This window comes from Mobula birostris, chromosome 13, assembly GCF_030028105.1.
Source record: "Mobula birostris isolate sMobBir1 chromosome 13, sMobBir1.hap1, whole genome shotgun sequence".
In the NCBI taxonomy this organism is placed as follows: Eukaryota; Metazoa; Chordata; class Chondrichthyes; order Myliobatiformes; family Myliobatidae; genus Mobula; species Mobula birostris.
This window is the reverse complement of record NC_092382.1, coordinates 29,065,780-29,087,115: the sequence shown is the minus strand read 5'-3', so window position 1 is coordinate 29,087,115 and position 21,336 is coordinate 29,065,780. Positions and strand designations below refer to the sequence as shown.

At 50.1% G+C, this 21,336-nt stretch overlaps 1 protein-coding gene and 2 pseudogenes across 1 annotated transcript in view; 2 read left to right on the top strand and 1 right to left on the bottom strand.

Moving 5' to 3' along the window:
* Positions 1–21,336, bottom strand: part of LOC140207870 (uncharacterized) — a 106,122-nt gene that overhangs the window by 58,593 nt on the left and 26,193 nt on the right. Inside the window, 3 exon segments of the mRNA XM_072276417.1 lie at positions 833–930; positions 1,486–1,854; positions 7,787–8,021. Coding sequence (XP_072132518.1) covers positions 833–930; positions 1,486–1,854; positions 7,787–8,021 — 702 coding nt within the window.
* On the top strand, positions 1,218–1,304 carry LOC140208811 (U2 spliceosomal RNA; annotated as a pseudogene).
* On the top strand, positions 6,455–6,659 carry LOC140208866 (U2 spliceosomal RNA; annotated as a pseudogene).

The window sequence follows — 21,336 nt, the reverse complement described above, 5'->3', positions numbered from 1 at the left end:
AAATTGCTCCCCAGGGATGGACGAAAGGAACTGGGAGAATAATATAACGACAGAATGGCAATCTTTTGAAATAAAATAAGTGCTGGGAATACTTGCCACTTCAGTCAGCATTTTGCAGAGAAATAGAGCAAATGTGTCAGGTTAATGGCTCTTAGAACTGATGAAAGATCACTGCCATGATTAAGAATCACATCTGAATCATTAACTGCTTCTTTCTCTACAGAATGCTGCATTACCACCAAATCCTTTTCTGCATTTTATGCCTCTTTTCCCCAGATTTCCACCTTTTTTTTTTCCTCCTTGGAGACGTAGTAAGTGATACAAGCCATAGGTTGGAGAATGTTGTTAAATGCTGGATGGAGCTGGACAAACTTAGGCAAATACGGAATGTTCATAATTAATTCCGGTATTTGGCTGGTGGGATACGGCAGAAAGGCCTTCGGATGTCAGGAAAGTAGTATACCCACATTCTCCCGATTATCTCCGATTTCTTAATGGAACCAGTTCTGGTCAACAAGCTTTCTTTACCAATGAAGTCCAGCCGGACGGTTAGATTATTTTCTGTGGAAATAATCCATTGACTGCAATGCCGTTATTTGCCACATGCCAGCTCACACTTAAATATTGTCCGAGTTGCAACCCTACCCCCTCCCTTTCATCCGACTCTATCCCGTCCCTCTCCCCGACCAACTCAACTACCCATCGTTCCCCATCAAACGACCTCACTTACCCCATTTACAACCCTCTCCTTCTTCGCAATCCCCAGCCATCGCTTCCACCCGATGTTCCTAGCCACCCTCCTCCCGTTTCCGGAGGACCCCTCCCCAATCACCTGCCCCGCCAGGCTCGCCAAACGACCCGGCCGCAACTTCGCTTCTCTCGCTGCAACGCCTTCCGTAAACGTCATCACGCTTGCAATGTCATCAGACGCTAGAGGGCGGGCAGAACAGCTGAGAGGAGGAGTTTGCATACAAACCAGGGCCGCCTCTCTCATTTGGTTGGCGGAATATCCGCTATTTTACATGATCAGCTGTATTCCGAAAGAGATTTCGCGACAAGGGAGAAAAATACAACTTATGTCAAAGACTGAGCGAAATTACACCAAACCTACTTCAAAAGTTGAAGAGAGGTAGGATAAATCGGTGTCCTGTAGACAGTCGGTCCAACTTAATAGAGGGAAGACTAGCAAGATCCGAAAGGGTCCGGACATGTGTGGTATCGCTTCTCGGCCTTTTGGCTAAGATCAAGTGTAGTATCTGTTCTTATCAAAAAAAAAAAAAAAAAAAAAAAAAAAAAAATCTGTTCTTATCAGACCAGAAGGCGGAGGAGGAGGAGAGTTCGCGCTGACGCAGGGGTGGATCCTAATGCTGATTGGCCTCCAATCTAACACCCCATACCAGCGACGACAGCAGTGAGTTAGAAGATGGCAGCAGCGAGCAGTACATCAGCTCGAGGCCAGGGTATCAAGAACACTGTCAGGCTGACAGTGCGAGACCGGAACGGGGGCACCGGCTTCACCCGAGAGACCTTCATCCGGAAGGTCTTGCTGGATTGCTGCGGATTTACGCCCGATGACATCTACTGCGTCCAGGACTTCGCAGGCTTCTTCGATGTCACTTTCCGGCAGGCTGCAGGGTGGCAGAAGCTGTACCAGCAGCTTCAGCTGAAGGGGACAGAGGCGCCGCTGTCGCTGCTGAAAGCACAGCCCCTCTTTGCAACGGCTACGCAACAGGAAAGGACAATCACGGTGCACATGTTCAACCCGCACGTGCCAGTGGTAGATGTCCTTACGTTCCTCGCTCGGTATGTGGAGAGCGTAGGAACACCAGCAGACGTGAAGGACGGGCTGGGAATCTGGACCAGCAAACGGCAGGTGAAGGTGAAGCTGAGGTTGGATTCCAACGGCGGCATCATCCACCCCCCCTCCGTCTTCGCCATCGGAGGGAACCGAGGGTACATGGTGTACGCGGGACAACCCAGGGTGTGCCGAAACTGCGGCAAGGAAGGGCACATCGCAGCCCAGTGCAGGGTGGTGATGTGCAAGAACTGTAAAATGGAAGGCCACCTGACCAAAGACTGCACGCAGGCCAAGGCCTGCAACCTCTGCGGACAGGCCGGCCACCTGTACAGAGCCTGCCCGAAGCGTGGGGGCACCTACGCACAGGCGACCAGGGGAGGTGCTGGCCCTGAAAGGGCCCAGGCTGATGCGGACGTACCCGCCAGCGCTGCAGATGAGGCACCCGACAGGACGGAGGACGAGACCAGGGAGGAAGGTGCAAGCACCCCAAGACCTGCCACCCCACTGCAGACCCTCCAGGACCAGGCAAACGACGAGCAGGAGTCCATGGAGGAGGGGAGAGCGGAGGGGGAAACCGAATGGAAGGTCGTGAAACGGAAAAAGACCCAAAAGGCGGCGGCCAAGCGACAGAAGGCGGAGCAACGCCAGAAAAGGGCAGGGAACCACGCAGCCCCTGGTACCCTGTCCTCTTCAGAGGAGGAAGGAGTTGGGGGAGGCCAGCAGCCCCGGCGGAAGAAGCGGCTGGCAGAACAGGTGGAGAGGAGGAGAGAGAGGGGAGAAAGTCTGCTGGCCACCCCCCAAGTACAGGAGGCGGAGAGCAGCAGACGCACAGAGCTCCGGGAATCCGGGAGCAGAGCCACGGCTGGTACCCAGCAGCCGGAAGGGGAAGCAGCCCAGGAAGTCAGCAACCCCCCGGGCCCAGACCCAGAACCAGAACGGCCACACACGGAGGAGTACTACCAGCAGTACCTGAGCCCACAGGAGGTGGAAAACTTCACAAAGGCGGTGGGAATGAAGGCTCAGGATGGCAAGAGTGAGGACGGAGAGCAGCCAAAATAAAAGACTTAACGATGGCAGACCTTAAATTGGCGTGCTTGAATGTGCGAAGTTTGAAGAGTACTGGGCGATGCGTCAGCACGCTCCAGTACCTGGACACTGTAAAGGCCGATGTGACCTTCCTCCAGGAGTGTGGACTACCACATCTCCGTAACTACCGGAGGTGGTCACGGTGGTGGAAAAAAGGTTTGTCGGTGTGGTCGGGGGGCAACGATTGTCGCGCTTCCGGCCTGGGGATTCTGCTGCGGGGAGGCAACTTCTCAATCACCCAAGTTAAAGAGGTGGTTGCGGGGCGCCTCCTGGTAGCAGACGTCAAATACCGGGGCACTCCGCTCCGGCTGATCAACATGTACGCCTCCCCCGTGCGGAGCGAGCGGCTGGCCGTCTTCGAGCAGCTCCCACAGCTGCTGGTGACGACCCAGCCGGTCGTTCTGGCCGGAGACTTCAATTGCACCATTGATGCGGCTGGAGGACCCGGCAGTGCCGACGGCAGGCTAGACAGTACCTCTAGACTCCTGAGGGAAACGGTGAAGACAGCCAAGCTGCGCGACGCCTTTGGCACCCCCACAGGTGGAGCACAGCCGCAAGCCACCTGGACACGATCGGACGGCTCAGCCCGCTCCCGGATCGACTTCCTCTTCCTGTCTGAGTCCCTCACGGTCAGGTCCACCGACGTCACGCCGGTGTTCTTCTCTGACCACTGCCTTCTGAGAGCCACCTGTCACTTACGGGAGGACCAGAAGGCAGGCAGGGGGACGTGGAAGCTGAACGTAAAGCTGCTGACCCCAGAGAACATCGAGGAACTAGAGAGGGAGTACACAGGTTGGAGAACCTTGAAAGCCTTCTTTGATTCCCCGGTTCACTGGTGGGAAGCCACCAAGGAGAACATTAAGAGGTTCTTCATCCGCAAGGGTATTCAGAAGGCAAGGCAGGAGCAGAGGGAACTGCGTAAACTCCAGACAGAGTTGCAGCAACTTCTCCTTCTGCAGTCGAAGGGGGTGGATGTCAGGGAGGAACTGCGAGAGGTGAAGGGCCGGCAAGCCCAGCACCTCGCCGCTGAATCCTCCAAGATCATCTTCCAATCAAGGGTCCAAACCGTGGAGCAGGACGAGACGTGCTCACGCTTCTTCTTCCAAAAGGTGCACAGGGGGAGCTCTGTGATCCACAACCTTAAGGAAGAGGACGGCTCAGTCGCGTCCTCGCAGACCGACATACTGAGGATCTGCAAGTCCTTCTATGCCGGTCTGTACGAGGAAAAGGCCACAGAATCCACAGCCTCCCGCAACTTCCTGTCGTCTATCACGCAGGTCTTAGACGACGGCAAGCGGGAGAGTCTGGATCAGCCACTGACCCTGGACGAGCTGACAGGCTCCATCCGTTCCTTCGGGTCGGGTAAGACTCCCGGAAGCGACGGCTTACCGGCCGAGTTGTACTCGGCTCTGTGGAACTGGATGGGCCCAGACCTGCTGGAAGTGTACAACGCTATGCTTCTGGCCGGCAGTATGTCTGAGTCCATGAGGAAGGGCATCATCACCCTCATCTACAAGCAGAAGGGGGAAAGGGAGGACATTAGGAATTGGAGACCCATCTCTCTCCTGAATGTGGACTACAAGATCCTGTCCAAGGCTATCGCCAACAGGGTCAAGTCTGCTCTGGGACAGGTGATCCACCCGGACCAAACCTGTGCTGTACCGGGCAGGAAGATCTCAGACAGCCTCGCGCTGCTGAGGGACACCATCGCCTACGTGCAGGACAGGGGGGTGGACGCCTGCCTGGTCAGCTTGGACCAGGAGAAAGCCTTCGACAGGATATCGCACACGTACATGGCGGACGTGCTCTCCAAAATGGGATTTGGGGAGGGAATCCGGAATTGGATCAGACTGCTCTACACAGACATCCGTAGTGCAGTCCAGGTCAACGGGTGGGAAACAGACAGCTTCCCCATCAGGTCTGGAGTCAGGCAGGGCTGCCCCCTCTCCCCTGTCTTGTTTGTCTGCTGCATAGAACCCTTTGTGGAAGCCATCAGGAGGGATGAGGGCATAAGAGGGGTGACGCTGCCAGGCAGTGGAGGGACCCAAGTGAAAACCTCCCTGTACATGGACGACGTCACCGTCTTCTGCTCTGATCCGAGGTCAGTTCGCAGGTTGATTGGCACCTGCGAACAGTTCGAGCTAGCGTCGGGGGCCAGGGTCAACCGCACGAAGAGCGAAGCCATGCTCTTTGGCAACTGGCCCGACCGATCCAGCGTCCCCTTCACCATCAGGTCCGACCACGTGAAGGTGTTGGGGATCTGGTTCGGAGGGGCTGAGGCGTGCAACAAGAACTGGCAGGAGCGGACTGCCAAGGTGAAACAGAAACTGGGACTGTGGGGAGGGCGCTCCCTGTCGATAACGGGCAAGAACCTGGTCATCAGGTGTGAGGTGCTCTCAGGGCTGCTGTACTTGGCGCAGGTCTGGCCCGTCCCCCGCTCCTACAGCTCGGAAATCACCCGAGCTGTCTTCAGATTCGTCTGGGGATCCAAGATGGAGCGGGTGAGACGGACCGCCATGCACAAGTCCCTGGACAACGGGGGCAAGAACGTCCCCAATGTCGCCCTCACCCTGATGGCCAGCTTCGTATGTGGCTGCATCAGGTTGTGTGTAGAGCCCAGGTATGTGGGCACCAAGTACCACTATGTGCCCAGGTTCTACTTGTCGCCCTGGCTGCGAAGGATGGGTCTGGCCCCACTCCCGCGCAACGCCCCAGTCAGCTGGTCGTTGCCGGCATACCTATCCCACGTAGCAAAGTTCTTCCAGGAGAACGCCTTTGACCACAAGGCCATCAGGCAGTGGTCGGCACGAAGTGTCCTGCAGGCACTGCAGGAGAAGGACGTGATGGACACAGTGGGGTGGTTCCCTGAGCAGACTGTCCAGTTCATCTGGCAAAATGCCTCATCGCCTGATCTCACCAACAGGCACCAAGACCTCGCCTGGCTGGCGGTGAGAGGGGCCCTCCCAGTCAGAGCCCTCCTGTACGCCCGGAACGTCATCTCCGCACCCCACTGCCCACGGGAGGACTGCAGTGAGGAGGAGTCTGTGACCCACCTCTTTGCACACTGCCAGTTCGCAAAGAGGGTGTGGAGGAGGATGGACGGGCTAGTGTCACGTTTCATCCCCAGCAGCTGCGTGACAGAGGACTCTCTGATCTACGGGCTGTTCCCGGGGACGCACACGGAGACCAACATCCGGTGCTGCTGGCAGATCATCAACTCGGTGAAAGACGCTCTTTGGTCAGCCCGAAACTTGGTGATCTACCAGCACATGGAGATGTCAGTGGGAGAATGCTGCCGACTGGCACACTCTCGGCTGCAGGAGTACGTGCTGAGGGACGCACTGAAACTTGGTGCAGCCACCGCAAGGGCCCGGTGGGGAAGGACCACAGTATAGGTTTCTCCACCCGTGGGAGTGGGAGGGGTCGGTGGGCGAGGAGTATACCCCTCAACAATGAGATGCAAAGCTGAACTACTGGAGTGCCACATGGGTGGCTATAAACACGGGTATTTTACTGAGTATAATGGAAACGTATGTAAAGGATGAAAAGTTATTGAATGGTTTATTGTATATATTTATTTTTGAATAAAGTATATTTTGAAATAAAAAAAAAAAAAAAAAAATCTGTTCTTATCAGTTTAATATCTGATACGTCCCTTATCTGGGGACCATATATTAAATTGATTTTTGGAACAGGGAGATGGAATAGGGGCTTGCTCCGTCCACTCCGCGCATCGACCCGGTATTGCAGTGCCTCCGGGAACGGTGCACCTCCCCTCGGGGAAACTAACAACAAATGAAAATTAGAATCCGGTTGTCTCCATGCTTCCTGTTTCGGCCTCGTACTTTTCGCAGGCTACATTTGTTTTTAATGAGGGGACACAGCAGCTCAAAGGCAACCATGGGAAAATGGCAACAGAAACAGCACGCACACAATTTACAGCAGTCGTGGATAAAGTCAGGTCGGCAGTAAAACACACGCAGACGATTAATAACGAACGTGGGAATAAAGTACACACACACACACATCCAAGGGAAAAGTCAATACGATGCCCGAGCCCCTTCACTGTACAGGCACGGCTCAATGCTATCAGGGACAATCACCAACCCTATTCAATGCACAGCTTACCAACAATTTCCTCCAGCGCTGTTCCACGGTTCTCAGCCTGGAATGAAGCAGAGTGGTCCCTCGGAAATGGCAAAGAGAGCGTCCAGCCCTTCTCATGCAGGAAGGCTGAAGTGCCCGGCCCAGGTAATTCACAGGAACGCTAACGGCTCGGTGCCGGCAGGGTTAAGCTGATTACAAGGCCGGTGGTTAGGTGTGCAGTGATGGGCGAGGGGGGGGTCAATCCTTGATTGGCAGGGGGCGTGTCTTCTGACCAGGCGTGGGCAGTGCTGTCACGTGACAGTCAGCACAGTCCACCCCTCGGCAGCCTCGCCACTCGCCAGGCGTTACCGCAGTGAAAAGGAAAGGAATACATCTTACTCTATTTATAAGGTGAACGCTATATCTGACTATACAGAACTAAAGTAAGACAGACGTGCTCATAAAAATTTGGCAGACAACATAATATACACACAGCGATGATAAATAACGAGAATGAGTGCAATCGCCCAGTTGCCCACCACCCCACCGCCACAAAGCTCCTTCCACAGGGTGCAGAGGTCAGGGTTGGGGATCCATGTCCATGTACAGCTGCCTGCGCGTAAAACGGGGAGGGCTTGTCTCCAGCCCTTGCCTCTGCCCCCACTGCATCTATTCAAGGAGGGTGATACCATCCCGCACGGTCCTCCCGTTAGCTGGTGTCATGAGGGGCAGGATCACTGACTATATCGGGGTGCGCGGTGCTGACCAGGTATCCTGCGACGGTACCGGTCACCCGGGTGTTTTATAAAAAATTACGGTCGCAGGCTCCCTGGTAGATGCCGTTGACCAGCGCCCACTCTCTAACAACCCGGGTGCCCTGACTGACCGTACCCCATTGCGGGCGCCGGTGTAGATCCCACTCCAGGAGGGTGGGGTATCGGACCCTCACAGCGGTCACCACCCGATCCCACAGGGTAGAGCCTACCCGGATCTTCGGCTGCGGCGCCCGTGGGGTGTTGTTGATCAGACAGGCTCCCCGGGGCGCTCGCCTCTTAATGAGAGAGGCTCATGTTGGGGCCCCCCTCATCCCACAGCCGGAGCAGCCCCGCGGCCAGGTGCTCGCAACGTGGGTCCAACTGCTCGGGCCAGTCCACCGGTTTACCGTGGTCCGCCAGGCCTCAAATCCCTCTCTCGTCGGTCCAGCCGGGAATCCTACGCTCGGTGCCTCTACTGGCCATTTTGCCCCTGTTCCAGAACACTTTCCCCACGCAGCGCCAGTGAGGAAACAGATTCTGCAGGTCTCAAAGTCAAGGGCTCTGGGCTCACAGTCTGGGTAGTGAAGGATTTTATTTACAGAAGGCAAACGGGGGAAAATGGCAACGGAAGCAACACGTGCACAACTTACAGTAGTCGGATCAGCAATAAATCACATTAAATCGCGTGGGGACAAAGTATACAACCACCCTTGACTTTGTGCAGGCGCGGCTCTTCTGCTTAGGGACAATATCCACACACCCAACCCTATTCAAAGCACAACTCACGGACAGCAGGGTGGTCCCTCGGAGGCAGCACAAAAGAGAGAGGGTCACGCACACGTGGGCTGCTTTATAGGTCTGGAAGGTCCAGCCCAGGTGATTCACAGGGAAGCCAATGGCTCGGTGCCAGCAGGGTTAAACTGATTACAAAGGCCAATTACCCGAGGCCAAGTACAAGGCTAATTAACGAGGCCAATGGTGAGGTGTGCATTGATGGGCCAGGCGGGGTCAAACCTTGATTGGCAGGTGACGTGTTTCCGGCCAGGTAAATGGGCAGAGCCGTCACGTGACGGTCCCGACACCCCCCCCCCCCCCCCCCCCGAGTTCAGATGCCAACTGCGTTTCATTGGCTTTGTATCTGGAGTCGGCACAATGACAAAGCTGCGTCCGGTCTGATCTAATCACTCAATTCAGACCCAAACAGGAAATGTGCAGGTTTCATTTAAACCCCTCCATGTGTATGAACACTAATTACTATTCACATTCCTCCGGCCTCACTGGACAGGAAACATCAAGTGAGAAACAGCAGGAGGTGGCCATTCAGCCCCGCTAACCATCAACAAGATGACGGCTGCTCTCCCATCTCAGCCACATGTTTCTGCCCGATCCTCATTTCCTCGATCCCTTCGGTCTCCACACATCTACCAGCCTCTGTTTTATGTGAGGACGATCACCGAGTCTTCACCACCCTCTGTGGTGGGGATTTACAGACATTCACCACCCTCGGAATGGAGACATTTCCCCTCATCTCAGTCCCGGACAGTCCACCCCCTTTTTCAGAGACTGGGATCCCTGGTTCAGCCGGTAATGATGTTGTGCATTTCAATGTGTTCACCTCTCAGTCCTCGATTCTCTAAATGAAAGGGTTATCACATTTGATCTTTCTTCATATGATGACCCCACCACTCCAGGGATCAGTCTGGTGAATCTTCATTGCACTCTCTATAACAAATACTCTCTAATCTCTTTGTTAATCCTCTATGGAATTAATTTCCATCTTCTGCAGCCCCGTGTTGCCCCAACCACTCACCTCCCACCCCCGTCGCTATTTCCACCTTCCCACCTCCCCCTCACCTGGACCCACCTCTCACTCCCTAGCTCTTGCCCCATCCCCACCCCTCACCTCTTTTCTCGGACTATTTCCCGTCCACTCTCAGTCCAGAGGGAGGGTCTCGGCCCGAAATGTTGACGGTCCATTTCCCTCCACAGATGCTGCCCGACCCACTGAGTTCCTCCGGCAGTTTGTTCTTTGGTCTGTGTGACCCGTGTTAGTGTGGGGAGCGGGATTTTACACCATATTCCCGGTACAGTCTCAACAAAACACAAATAATTGTCACTTTTCCCGGACCATCGGCCCCGCTTGCAGGGCAACAGTCTGCCGGTGTTTGCCCCCCAATGTGGTGAATCGCCACCACCGTGGGCTCAGACATTTCCACAGATGAGCCCCTCCTGTCCCCACCGGGACAAACATCCTGTCCGCCCCCTCTCTCCCCGTCTTCATCCTCTCCCTCCCCGGGGAACCGGCATCAAACCGACGGGCCGAGCGGTCTCCTCCTACCTCTCAGCGACACATCAGACTCCGGCCGCAGGAGACGCTTCACAAACGCCCCAACTTCCCTCGGAGGGAAATGGAAATAAATCAGAAAGCGGACATTTACTTTGACGGTTGTCCCGCCGTGACGGAAAGTTCGGGAGACGGAGTCAGCGGGGGTAACGCCCTCTCGGCTGGTCCGCCTCCACTATTGGTTGTAACCAGTGATTGACATCGTTTCGCACCAATGGGAATGGCGGAGCTCCAGACTCCTCTGTTGACAGCGGTGGGGGAGGAGCTGGTCACGTGATTAGTAGCCCGGCCGTTAAACCGACCAAGCTCGAGCTCACCAGCGCGCGGGGCACAAAAGGCCCCGGATGATCGGTTGAGGTGAGAAGGGATCTCCGGGTTGGGGGTCTCACCGGGCGGCGTTTTCAACACCGACTTCGGGTAGTTGCTGTGACTCCGGACTCCGTGACCCGCAATCCCGGGACAGTCCTGCTCTCTTCCCTCTCTCTCAGCCCCACCATCCGTACACGGGCCCCGGGGAGCTTCCGGCTGATGAGGGAATGGGAACCGATGGGTCTCTCAGACAGAGCTGAGCTCCAGCTGTCTAAATGCAAGGATCGGGAACTCGGAGAAAGGGAACAAAATCTTTTACATCAGCTGTTGCGAAAATCACCTTTGTTCTGCCTCCAGTCACAAACAAGAGAAAATCTGCAGATGCTGGAAATCCGAGCAACACACACAAATTGCTGGAGGAACTCAGCATTAGTACTCTTTTCCATAGATGCTGCCTGGCCTGCTGAGTTCCCCCAGCATTTTGTGTCTGTTGCTTGTTCCACCCCCTCTTGTTCTGGACTTTCTACCCGTGAGAACATGTTTTGTCCCACTCTCTCTGGGTACATAATGATATCAAACACCTTTGTCCTGGGCAACAAGTAGCTTTCACATCACAAATGTGCCAGACTCCAATGAGACAGACTACTGCCCTTCCCTTCATATTCATTGGCATTGCCATCACTGAGTTCACCACCGTCAGTCACCTGGGGGAGGGTTCAGGGGAAATATTTATGTACAATACAGAAACTGGTGTTACCTGTGTGTATTGTGGTGATGCAAAAGTTGCTGAAGAATTTGCAAGTGGGAAGAAGTGGAGTGATATTTGGAAATCTGACTTTTAAGCGTCATTTAGCAAGCAAATGACACATGGACCGTGTGCAAAAGCTCTGGCAAGAAAATCCATCATTACCTGTTACAGGCCTGCAACATAGGTTGTGTGAGAGTGTAGATGAACTTAAACAAACCCAGAGGAGATCAAAGTTCTTATAGACAGTGATTTGATAGCTGTTAAAATGAATACCTCTCTATATAAAATTCACTGTGCACATGTGGAAAAATTGCATAATACAAGCTTTATGTGCACACTGGTCATTACAAATTTGAGGGGAGATTGGTGGGAAGGTGGGGAGACCTCCGGTGTCCCTGATGCCATGACGTACAAGATGTGCATCCAGCTGCAGCTTGTAACCCTGCAGTTTAAGGAGTTGGAACTTGAAATGGATGAATTCTGGATCATCCAGGAGTCGGAGGGGGTGATAGATATGACATGAAGAGAGGTGAGTTACACACAAGGTGCAGGATACAGGAAACTGGGTGAGAGTCAGGAAGGGGAATGAGGTTAAATAGCCACCGCAGAGTACTCTTGTGTCCATCCCGCACAACAACAGGTGGACCACTTTAGAAACTGTTGAGATTACCTGGCAGAGAAAAATCAAAGGGGTGATAGGGGATTTGTTAGTTAGGGGAACAGAATAAGAGGGGACTAATATCCCAGTGGTAAGGCTCGCTAGTGCTAGTGATGGGGGGAGGGGTGGTGTGGTTAAAATAAGTTGTAGGGGGAATGGGAGCCAGAATGACAGAACAGATGGTGGAGAGGGTGAATTGAATGGAATTGACTTTATTGCATACATCCTTCATATACATGAGGAGTAGAAATCTTTACATCTCCATCTAAATGTTAAAAGTGCAATTCACAGTAATTTATAACAGATAGTTTATACATAGGACAGTCGATATAACATAGTTTACAATTGTATCAGCATGAATTAATCAGTCTAATGGCCTGGTAGAAGATGATGTCCCAGAGCCTGTTGGTCCCTTTGCTGTGGTACCGTTTCCTGGATGGTAGCAGCAGGAACAGTTTGTGGTCGTGGTGAATTGGGTCCCCAATATCCTTTGGGCCCCTTTTACACACCTGTCTCTGTAAATGTCCTGAATAGTGGGAAGTTCACATCTACAGATGCGCTGGGCTGTCCGCACCACTCTCTGCAGGTTCCTGCGATTAAGGGAAGTACAGTTCCCATACCAGGCAGTGATGCAGCCAGTCAGGATGCTCTCAATTGTGTCCCTGCAGAAAGACCTTTGGATTTTGGGCCCCATCCCCAACTTCTTCAACCATCTGAGGTGAAAGAGGTGCTGTTGTGCTCTTTTCACAACACAGCCGGTATGTACAGACCATGTACATGAAAGATGGCAAATGGAGTTTAATGCTGGTGAGTGTGAGATGCTACATTTTGGTAGGATAATCAAAATAGGACATACATGGTAAATGGTAGGGCATTGAAGAATGCAGTAGAACAGAGGGATCTGGGAGTAATGGTGCATCATTCCCTGAAGGTGGAATCTCATGTGGATAGGGTGGTGAAGAAAGCTTTTGGTATGCTGGCCTTCATAAATCAGAGCATTGAGTATAGGAGCTGGGATGTAATGTTAAAATTGTACAAGGCATTGGTAAGGCCAAATTTGGAGTATTGTGTACAGTTCTGGTCACCGAATAATAGGAAAGATGTCAACAAAATAGAGAGAATACAGAGATTTACTAGAATGTTACCTGGGTTTCAGCACCTCAGTTACAGAGAAAGGTTGAACAAGTTGGGTCTTTATTTTTTTGGAGCGTAGAAGGTTGAGGGGGGACTTGACAGAGGTATTTAAAATTATGAGGGGGATAGATAGAGTTGACGTGTATAGGCTTTTTCCATTGAGAGTAGGTGAGATTCAAACAAGAGGACATGAGTTGAGTGTTAGGGGGCAGAAGTTTAGGGGTAACATGAGGGGAACTTCTTTACTCAGAGAGTGGTAGCTGTGTGGAATGAGCTTCCAGCAGAAGTGGTAGAGGCAGGCTCGATATTGTCATTTAAAGTAAAATTGGATAGCTATATGGACAGGAAAGGAATGGAGGGTTATGGGCTGAATGCAGGTCGGTGGGACTAGGGTAGAGTAAGCATTCAGCGTGGACAAGAAGGGCCGAGATGGCCTGTTTCCATGCTGTAATTGTTATATGGTTATATGTGAGATCCTTGGTGATGTTTATGCTGAGGAACTTAAAGCTGTTCACCGTCTTAACCCCAGATCCATTGATGTCAATAGGGGTTAGCCTGTCTCCATTCCTGCTGTAGTCCACAATCAGCTCCTTTGTTTTTGTGACAATGAGAGAGAGTTTGTTTTCTTGACACCAGTCAGATGTTGTTCAGACCTCAGACAGAGTCAGCAATCAAATGGTTGAGCATGGTGCGATGAATGTGCTGAGCTGTGTATATCACAATGCAAGAAGCATCGTAGGAAATCCAGATGAGCTCAGGACAGGGAATTATGAAGTTGTATCCATTGTGGGGACTTGGTTGCATCCAACAGTTTGAGGGATTTAGAGAAATAAATTTGTAGAGAGATTGCACCATGCCAAGATGCAAAGGTTGTTCCAGTAAGTGATTTTAACTTTCCATATATTGACTGGGACTCCCATACAGCAAAAGGACGAGATGGAGTAGAGTTTGTCAAATGTGCCCTTAATCTGTACGTAGAATTCTTGACGTAGAAGTGTGCAATAAGCTGTTAGGAAATGACCCAGGGCTGGTGACAGAAATTAGTGATCATAATGCCATGAGATTCAAAGTAAATATGGAAAACGAGAGGTGCACCACGGGTTGAGATTCTAAATTGGAGAAAGGTCAATTTTGATGCTATGAGAAAGGCTCTGACAAGTGTGGTTTGGAACAGGCTGCTTTCTGGCAAAGGAGTACTTGGTAAGTGGGAGGCCTTCAGAAGTGAAATTTTGAGGATGTAGAGTTTATACATGCCTGCTAAAATAAAAGTTGAAAAGTTACAGGTGCAGGGAACCTTGGTTTTCAAGAGATATTGAGGCCAGGATATTTTGTTCCTCTAAATGCCTCAGACTGTTGGGTGCTACCAAGACGCATGAATGACAACAGTATCATGATTCCATGCCCTGAGCTCACCTGACTTTTTTAGTTGTCTGCTTTTGGTTTCTGAAAGTTTCCCAACAGGTTTTGGGTAAGTTATTGGAATGTATGTGCAGGAACCGGATATATACTGTAAGTATTTGGATAGGTGTGGACTGATAAAGGATAGACAGCATGGCTTTGTGCACGGTAGGTCATGTCTATCCAATCTTATAGAGTCTCTTGAGGAAGTTATGAGGAAAGTGGTTGAAGGCAAGGCAGTGGATGTTGTCTACATGGACTTTAGCAAGGCACTGGGCAAAGTCTCATATGGGAGATTGGTCAAGAAGGTTCAGTCACTCAGCATTCAAGATGAGATAGTAAATTGGGTGAGTCACTGTCTTTGGGAGAAGCCAGAGTGTGGTAGCACATGGTTGCCTCTCTGACTGGAGGCCTGTGACTAGTGGTTTGCCACAGGGATCAGTGCTGTATCTGTTATTGTGTGTCATCTATATCAGTAATCTGGTTGATAGTGTGGTTAACTGGATCAGCAAATTTGTGGATCACACCAAGATTAGTGGTGTCGTGAACAGCAAGGAAGACTATCATGGCTTGCAGTGCAATCTGGATCAGCTGGAATAATGGGATAAGAAATGCAAAATGCAATTTAATGGAGACAAGTGTGAGGTGTTGCATTTTGGTTGGACCTAGGTCTTACACAGTGAATGTTAGGGCACTGAGGATTGCTGTAGAAGAAAGGCATCTGAGAATACAGGTCTGTATTTCACTGAAAGTGGTGTCACAGTTAGATAGGGATGGAAAGAAAGATTTTGGCACGTTGGCCTTTTTGAACCAAAGTACTGAGAACAATAGATGGATGTTCTGTTGACTTTGTACAAGACATTGGTGAGGCCAAATTTGGAGTATTGTGTGCGGTTTTGGTCACCAACCTACAGGAAGATGTAAAAGAGGTTGAAAGAGTTCAGAGAAGATTCACAAGGATTTTGCCAGGTCTGGAGGACTTGGGTTATAAGGAAAGATTGAGCAGGTCAGGACTTTATTCCTTAGAATGTAGAAGACCGAGGGGAGATTTGATTGTGATAGAGGGGTATAGATAGGGTAAATGCAAGCTGGCTTTCTCTACTGAGATTGGGCGGTACTACAACCAGAGGCCATGGGTTAAGGGTGAAAGGTGAGATGTTAGGCGCACATGAGGGGAAACTTCTTCACACAGACGGTCATCCGGGTGTGGAATGAGCAGCCAGCACAAGTGGTGCATGCGAGCTCAATTTCAACATTTAAGAGGTTTGCATAGGTACCTGGATGGTAGGGGTATGGAGGTGGGTAGTTTAAATAGTTCAGCACAAACCAGATGGCCCAAAGGGCCTGTTTCTGTGTTGTAATTTTCTGTGACTGTGACAAGAACCTGAAATAATACAAAAATTCACTCTAAGTCCTTTTAACAGCTGTGTGGACCAACCATTCATCTCAGCAGGAATTTTTTATATGGCGTTAAAACTGTGGCACTTTAAGTTAATAATACATAAAAGAAAATCCCAGATGCATGTCAAGAAAGACTATTTGTGAGAGGGTGTTTCAGTTACTGTGGGGCCAGGCATCCATGGGGCTCAGCAGGAACAGGGAATAATACCAATGGAGAGAGTCAAACTGAGCCAGATCACAGATTGGAGATGGCAGAAATGCCCCATTCTTTTAGAGACAGGAAGAGCATCAGAGAATTTGATGGTCACTCCAGATACCAGCACTGTGCCCATTCAGAAGATGATTTCTCTGTCCAACTTGGGTTGAACCTCACTGTAACACTGTGATACCAGATCAAACCTTGGCAACTCAAGTAATCTCATCTGAAATGTTGTCCTACACCAATTGATGGATTTTGTAAATCTTTTTACAGGTTAAAAACGAGAAAGAATTTGCCTCCAGCAATTTCAAACACGGCACGCCAGTTTTGTTGTCCCTGTCAAGATATTTAAGAACTGGAGCAAGGGATCGACCATTGTTCCTGTTCAGACTGTGGGGAGGTATTCTCTCAGTCTTCTGACTGACTGACATGCCCGTAACTTTCCAAGGGAAAGGCCGTTCACCTGCTCAGATAGTGGGAATGGATTCACTCGGTTATCTCAATTGAAGGTATATCAGCAAGTTCACACTGGGCAAGGCCATTCATCTGTTCTGTGTGTGAGAAAGGATTCAGTTGGTCTTCCCACCTGTGGACACACCAGTCAGTTCAGACTGGGTAGAGGCTGGTCATCTGCTGAATTTCTGGGAAAGGAAAAAGGATTCACACAGTCATCTAACCTAATGGCTCACCAGCGAGTTCACACTGGGGAGAAGCCATTCACCTGCTCAGAATGTGGGAAGAGATTCACTGATTCATCCATCCTACAGAGACATCAGCGAATTCACACTGGGGAGAAGCCATTCACCTGCTCAGAATGTGGGAAGAGATTCACTCAGTCATCCGACCTACAGAGACATCAGCGAGTTCACACTGGGGAGAAGCCGTTCACCTGCTCATTCTGTGGGAAGAGATTCACTGATTCATCCACCCTACAGAAACACCAGCGAATTCACTCTGGGGAGAAGCCGTTCACCTGCTCAGACTGTGGGAAGAGATTCACTGATTCATCCCACCTAGAGTCACCAGCGAGTTCACACTGGGGAGAAGCCGTTCACCTGCTTAGAATGTGGGAAGAGATTCACTAGGTCATCCAGACTACTGGCACACCAGTCAGTTCACATGGGGGAGAGGCCGTTCGCCTACTCAGAATGTGGGAAGAGATTCACTGATTCGTCCACCCTACAGAGACATCAGCGAGTTCACACTGGGGAGAGGCCGTACACCTGCTCAGAATGTGGGAAGGGATTCACTCGGTCATCCAACCTACAGAGTCATCAGCCAGTTCACACTGGAGAGAAGCTGTTCACCTGCTCAGAATGTGGGAAAGGATTCATTCGATCATCCAAACTATTGGCACACCAGTCAGTTCACACTGGGGAGAAGCCATTCAGCTGCTCAGAATGTGGGAAGAGATTCACTGATTCATCCAACCTACAGTGTCATCAGCGAGTTCACACTGGGGAGTGGCCATTGTTATGAATCCCTAGGTTTCATTTTCTGTGGACTGTCATTTTAAGAGAGAGAGAGAGAGAGAGATTAAGAATGGAAATCAATCTGACTTGCAGCTTGTTTACATTGCTCACTGCTTGTTTAGTTTTAACCAAGGACACAGATACTCAGTCAGACGGAGATGAAGGAGGATAAATGGAAGGATCGAAACAAGGGAACTACTGGCCAAGGGTCACTGTTTAGAACTTTCCACTGCCCACAAGGGTGGGTTAATTATCGATTCAGCGAACATTGAATGTGTGGTTGTCACCTCATTTGATCCATAGGAGTGGATCGGATTTGGGGTATCCTGTGAAGACCATTTATGTGTTAACACTTGCCTGGGTGTGGTGTGGTAATTCACTTGAAGACGATACCCCTTGTGACAAGTCACTTTCTGTGATAATTCATAAATGGATTTGGAACGACGACGGATAACATCTACAGCGACTGTTCTCTCGTTTTACCACCATGGATACTGTGGAATTCACATTATTGCCTTCTCTCGACATTTACCCTGGATTACAAATATCCCTCTCTCCTCAACTGCTCTGTGGTTGAACTGAACTCTCATAGTTCACCATCTCAAGACTCCAAGCCTTGTTTCCCCCGAGCTCAATAGTTTGGGAGTTATATTTATACACACGTACACATAACACTGTTAACTTTTGTTTATCTTGCTTAAGTTACTATATTGTTAGTAGATACTAATAAAGATAGTGGATTTAACATCAAAACCAGACTCCAGGTGTAGTCTATTGCTGCTGTTTCGTTTCTAAAGCGTTACATTTCATAACAAAATTTGGGCTTGCATCCGGGATATGCACAGATTTGAGGGCGTATTGATTAATTATCGATTTCATTGGAGAAATCCCTTTTGATTTATTTGTGTGTGGAAAATCAGCAGCAATGGATGTTGATAGATTTCTGGAAGCGCCAACCTCTGAGGCACTAAAGGACACCAGAAGGATTGAGTTGTTGATTATTGCTAAAAGGTTAAAACTTGCTAAGGTGAAATTGACAATGAGGAGGTCACACATGCAGAGGATAATAGCTGAACATTATGTATATGAGGGTGTGTTTAAAGTGGAGGAGTTGGAGATGTTTCCTGAAAGTAAACCTAGTGAGCTTGGGCTCCTGTACAAGTTAGAAAAATTAAAGATGGAGGCTGTGGAAAGGCACAGGCAGTTTAAGGCTAGAGAGGCAAGAAAACAGAGAGAAGAGGCAGAAAAACAAGGAGGAATCAGAAAGGTAGAGGATGTTCCAGCTGGAAAAGATAGAGAGATTGCAGCAAAGGGGTCTAGCGTGAGACTCTGGTGATAAGTTTGAGGCCAGTCGGGAAGTTAAACTGGTACCTCCATTTGACTCTGTCCAACTCCAGCACATTTTTCCTGAAATGAGTCCCTACACTGCTCATAATTGTCCGTGTGGTTTAACCATTGCCTGAAAACATCTCAACAATATATCCTTATGGATAGACCTCTCGTAATGAATGGTAGCATCATATTTACATAACTAATGGTGAATGGCCAGGGTGAAGAGTAGAAGGAAAGGCTATGGGCAGTGATTTTTTTTTTAACTGCAAGGAGAAATCGATATTCGTGCCTTCAGGTTGGAGCTGTGCAGCTGGAGTATTATGTGTTTCTCTTCAACCCTGAGGCTGTCAAATTGAGCAACTCCAGCCATTGCTATTCTGCCATCATCCATGCTAGTGTCCCCTTCCAATCAACTTTGGTGAGCTCTTCTCCCATGCCTCTGTAGTTCCCCGCACTCCACTAATAATGATGCATCTTCTCGTACCTTTCCCCTCTCAAAGTGCAGGGTGAATTGTAACATGTTATGATCACCAAGTCCACGTTTCCTTTACCATAAGCTTCGTAATCAAATTTGGGTCATTACACAACACCCAATCCAGAATTAACTTTTCCCTAGTGGGCACAATTACAAGCTGTTCAAAAAGGAGTCTCATTGGTATTTTCCAAATTCCCTCTCTTGAGATCAAGCACCAACCTGATTTTCATAATCTACCTCCACCATCCCACTCATGGACTGTTTGCCCCACTCCCATCTGGGTAGACGACGCAGCATCCTCACCAGGACGGCCAGCCTCTGGGACAGCTACTTTCTCCAAGCAGTAAGGCTGATAAATGTCTCTACCCAACTAACCCACCCATTCCACATCACCAAACACATCTACTTTATAATTTCCTGTCTGTCATCTTATTTGCAGACATCCCCTGCCGAGCGTCACTTTATGGACATCCAATCAATCCGTGCACAGTATATAAGCTGTGGATATATGTTTTTACTATTGTGTTTTTGTGTTCCTTTGGATCCAGAGTAATAACTATTTTGATCTCAGTTACATTTTTCTGCTGGAAATGGAATTAAACAATCTTGAATAAACATTTCAGCAGACTGCAGCGTCACATTTCTGTCTCTGTGTTCCTGCAGCAGAGCGCCACCTGGTGACAATGGAGTCCACAAATCAGGGGCTCCTGTTATTGTGGCAAATCACCACCAAGTGGCAGTGTTGTCCACAAGAGGGAGAGGTTTACAGCGATATGGAGGGGTGCAGGGGGCTGGAAGCCAACTCTGCAAGTGGATGAAGTGCCAGACCTGCCCCAAACCACTCTCCCCACCACCAGTCAGGGTCCCAAACAGTCCTTCCACATGAGGCAACTTTTCAACATCGTGCCTGTTGGGGTCATCTCCTGTTTCCAGCTTTCCAGGTGTGGCCTCCTCGACATTAGTGAGACCCGATGTAGTCTCTGCATTCTGCACTCTGTCCCGATGAGATTCTGCAGATATTGGAGATGCAGAGTAACATACACAAAATGTTGGAGGAAGTCAGGAGGTCAGGTAGCTTCTACAGAGGGGGATAAATCAAAACAGAGATTTCCTGCCGAGACCCTTCATCAGGACTGGAAGTGGGGAGAAGCTGGAACAAGATGATGCGGGGAGTGGAAGAGTCCAAGCTGGTAGATGACAGGTGAAACCAGGTAAGAGTGAAGGTGAGAGGGTGGGGGAGGTGGGAGATGAAGTGAGACGCTGTGAGGTGGGAGGTGGAAAATTCAAAGGACTGAAAAGAAGGAATCTGATAGGATAGGAGAGCGGACCATGGGGAAAATAGGAAGTAAAAGAGGAACCAGAGGGAGACGGTCCACAGTGGAGAAGAGAGAAGTGGGGAGACAGAATGGAGGAGACAGGCGTGTGGGTTTGATAAAAAGGAAGAGGTAGAAGTTAAAGATATCGATGTTCATGCCATCGGGTTGTAAACTACCCGGATGTAATATGAGGTGTTGCTCCTTTAACCTGAGAGTGGACTCATCGAGTTAGTTAAACGATGAACCGGAAGGGAGAGTGGATTAATAATTTTCCCCTGGCATCCCTATTAAATCAATCCTCTCTCACCTTGAACCGGTGCCGTCTGGTTGTTGGTTCCACAAAAGTGGGGAAAAGGACTGCGCACGTTCCCCAGTTCTGTACACTCAGGGTTTGGGACACCTGCATCATGTCAGCCTCAATCTCCTGCACTTCAAGGTGTGAAGTCCCAACCTGCCCAGCCTCTCTCCAGAACTCAGTCCCTCGAGTACCGGCACCATTCTCGTAAATCTCTCCTGCACTCATTCCAGATTGACGTCCTCTCTCCTACAGCAGAACCACCAAAACTGGATACAATAATCCAGGTGCGGATACCCTAACAATACCCTAACCCTAATGCAACCTCACTAGACTCTTCTTGAGCCATGAGATATGAGACAGAGACTGCTCAGCCAATCGAGTCTGTTCCACCATTCCTTCGTGTCCAATTGATTCTCTCTCTCAACTCCATTCTCCTGCCTTCTCCCCATAATCCTTGAACATCCTTTTTAAATATACTCAATGACTTGGCATCTCCTCCGTCCATGGCAATGAATTCCAAAGATTTA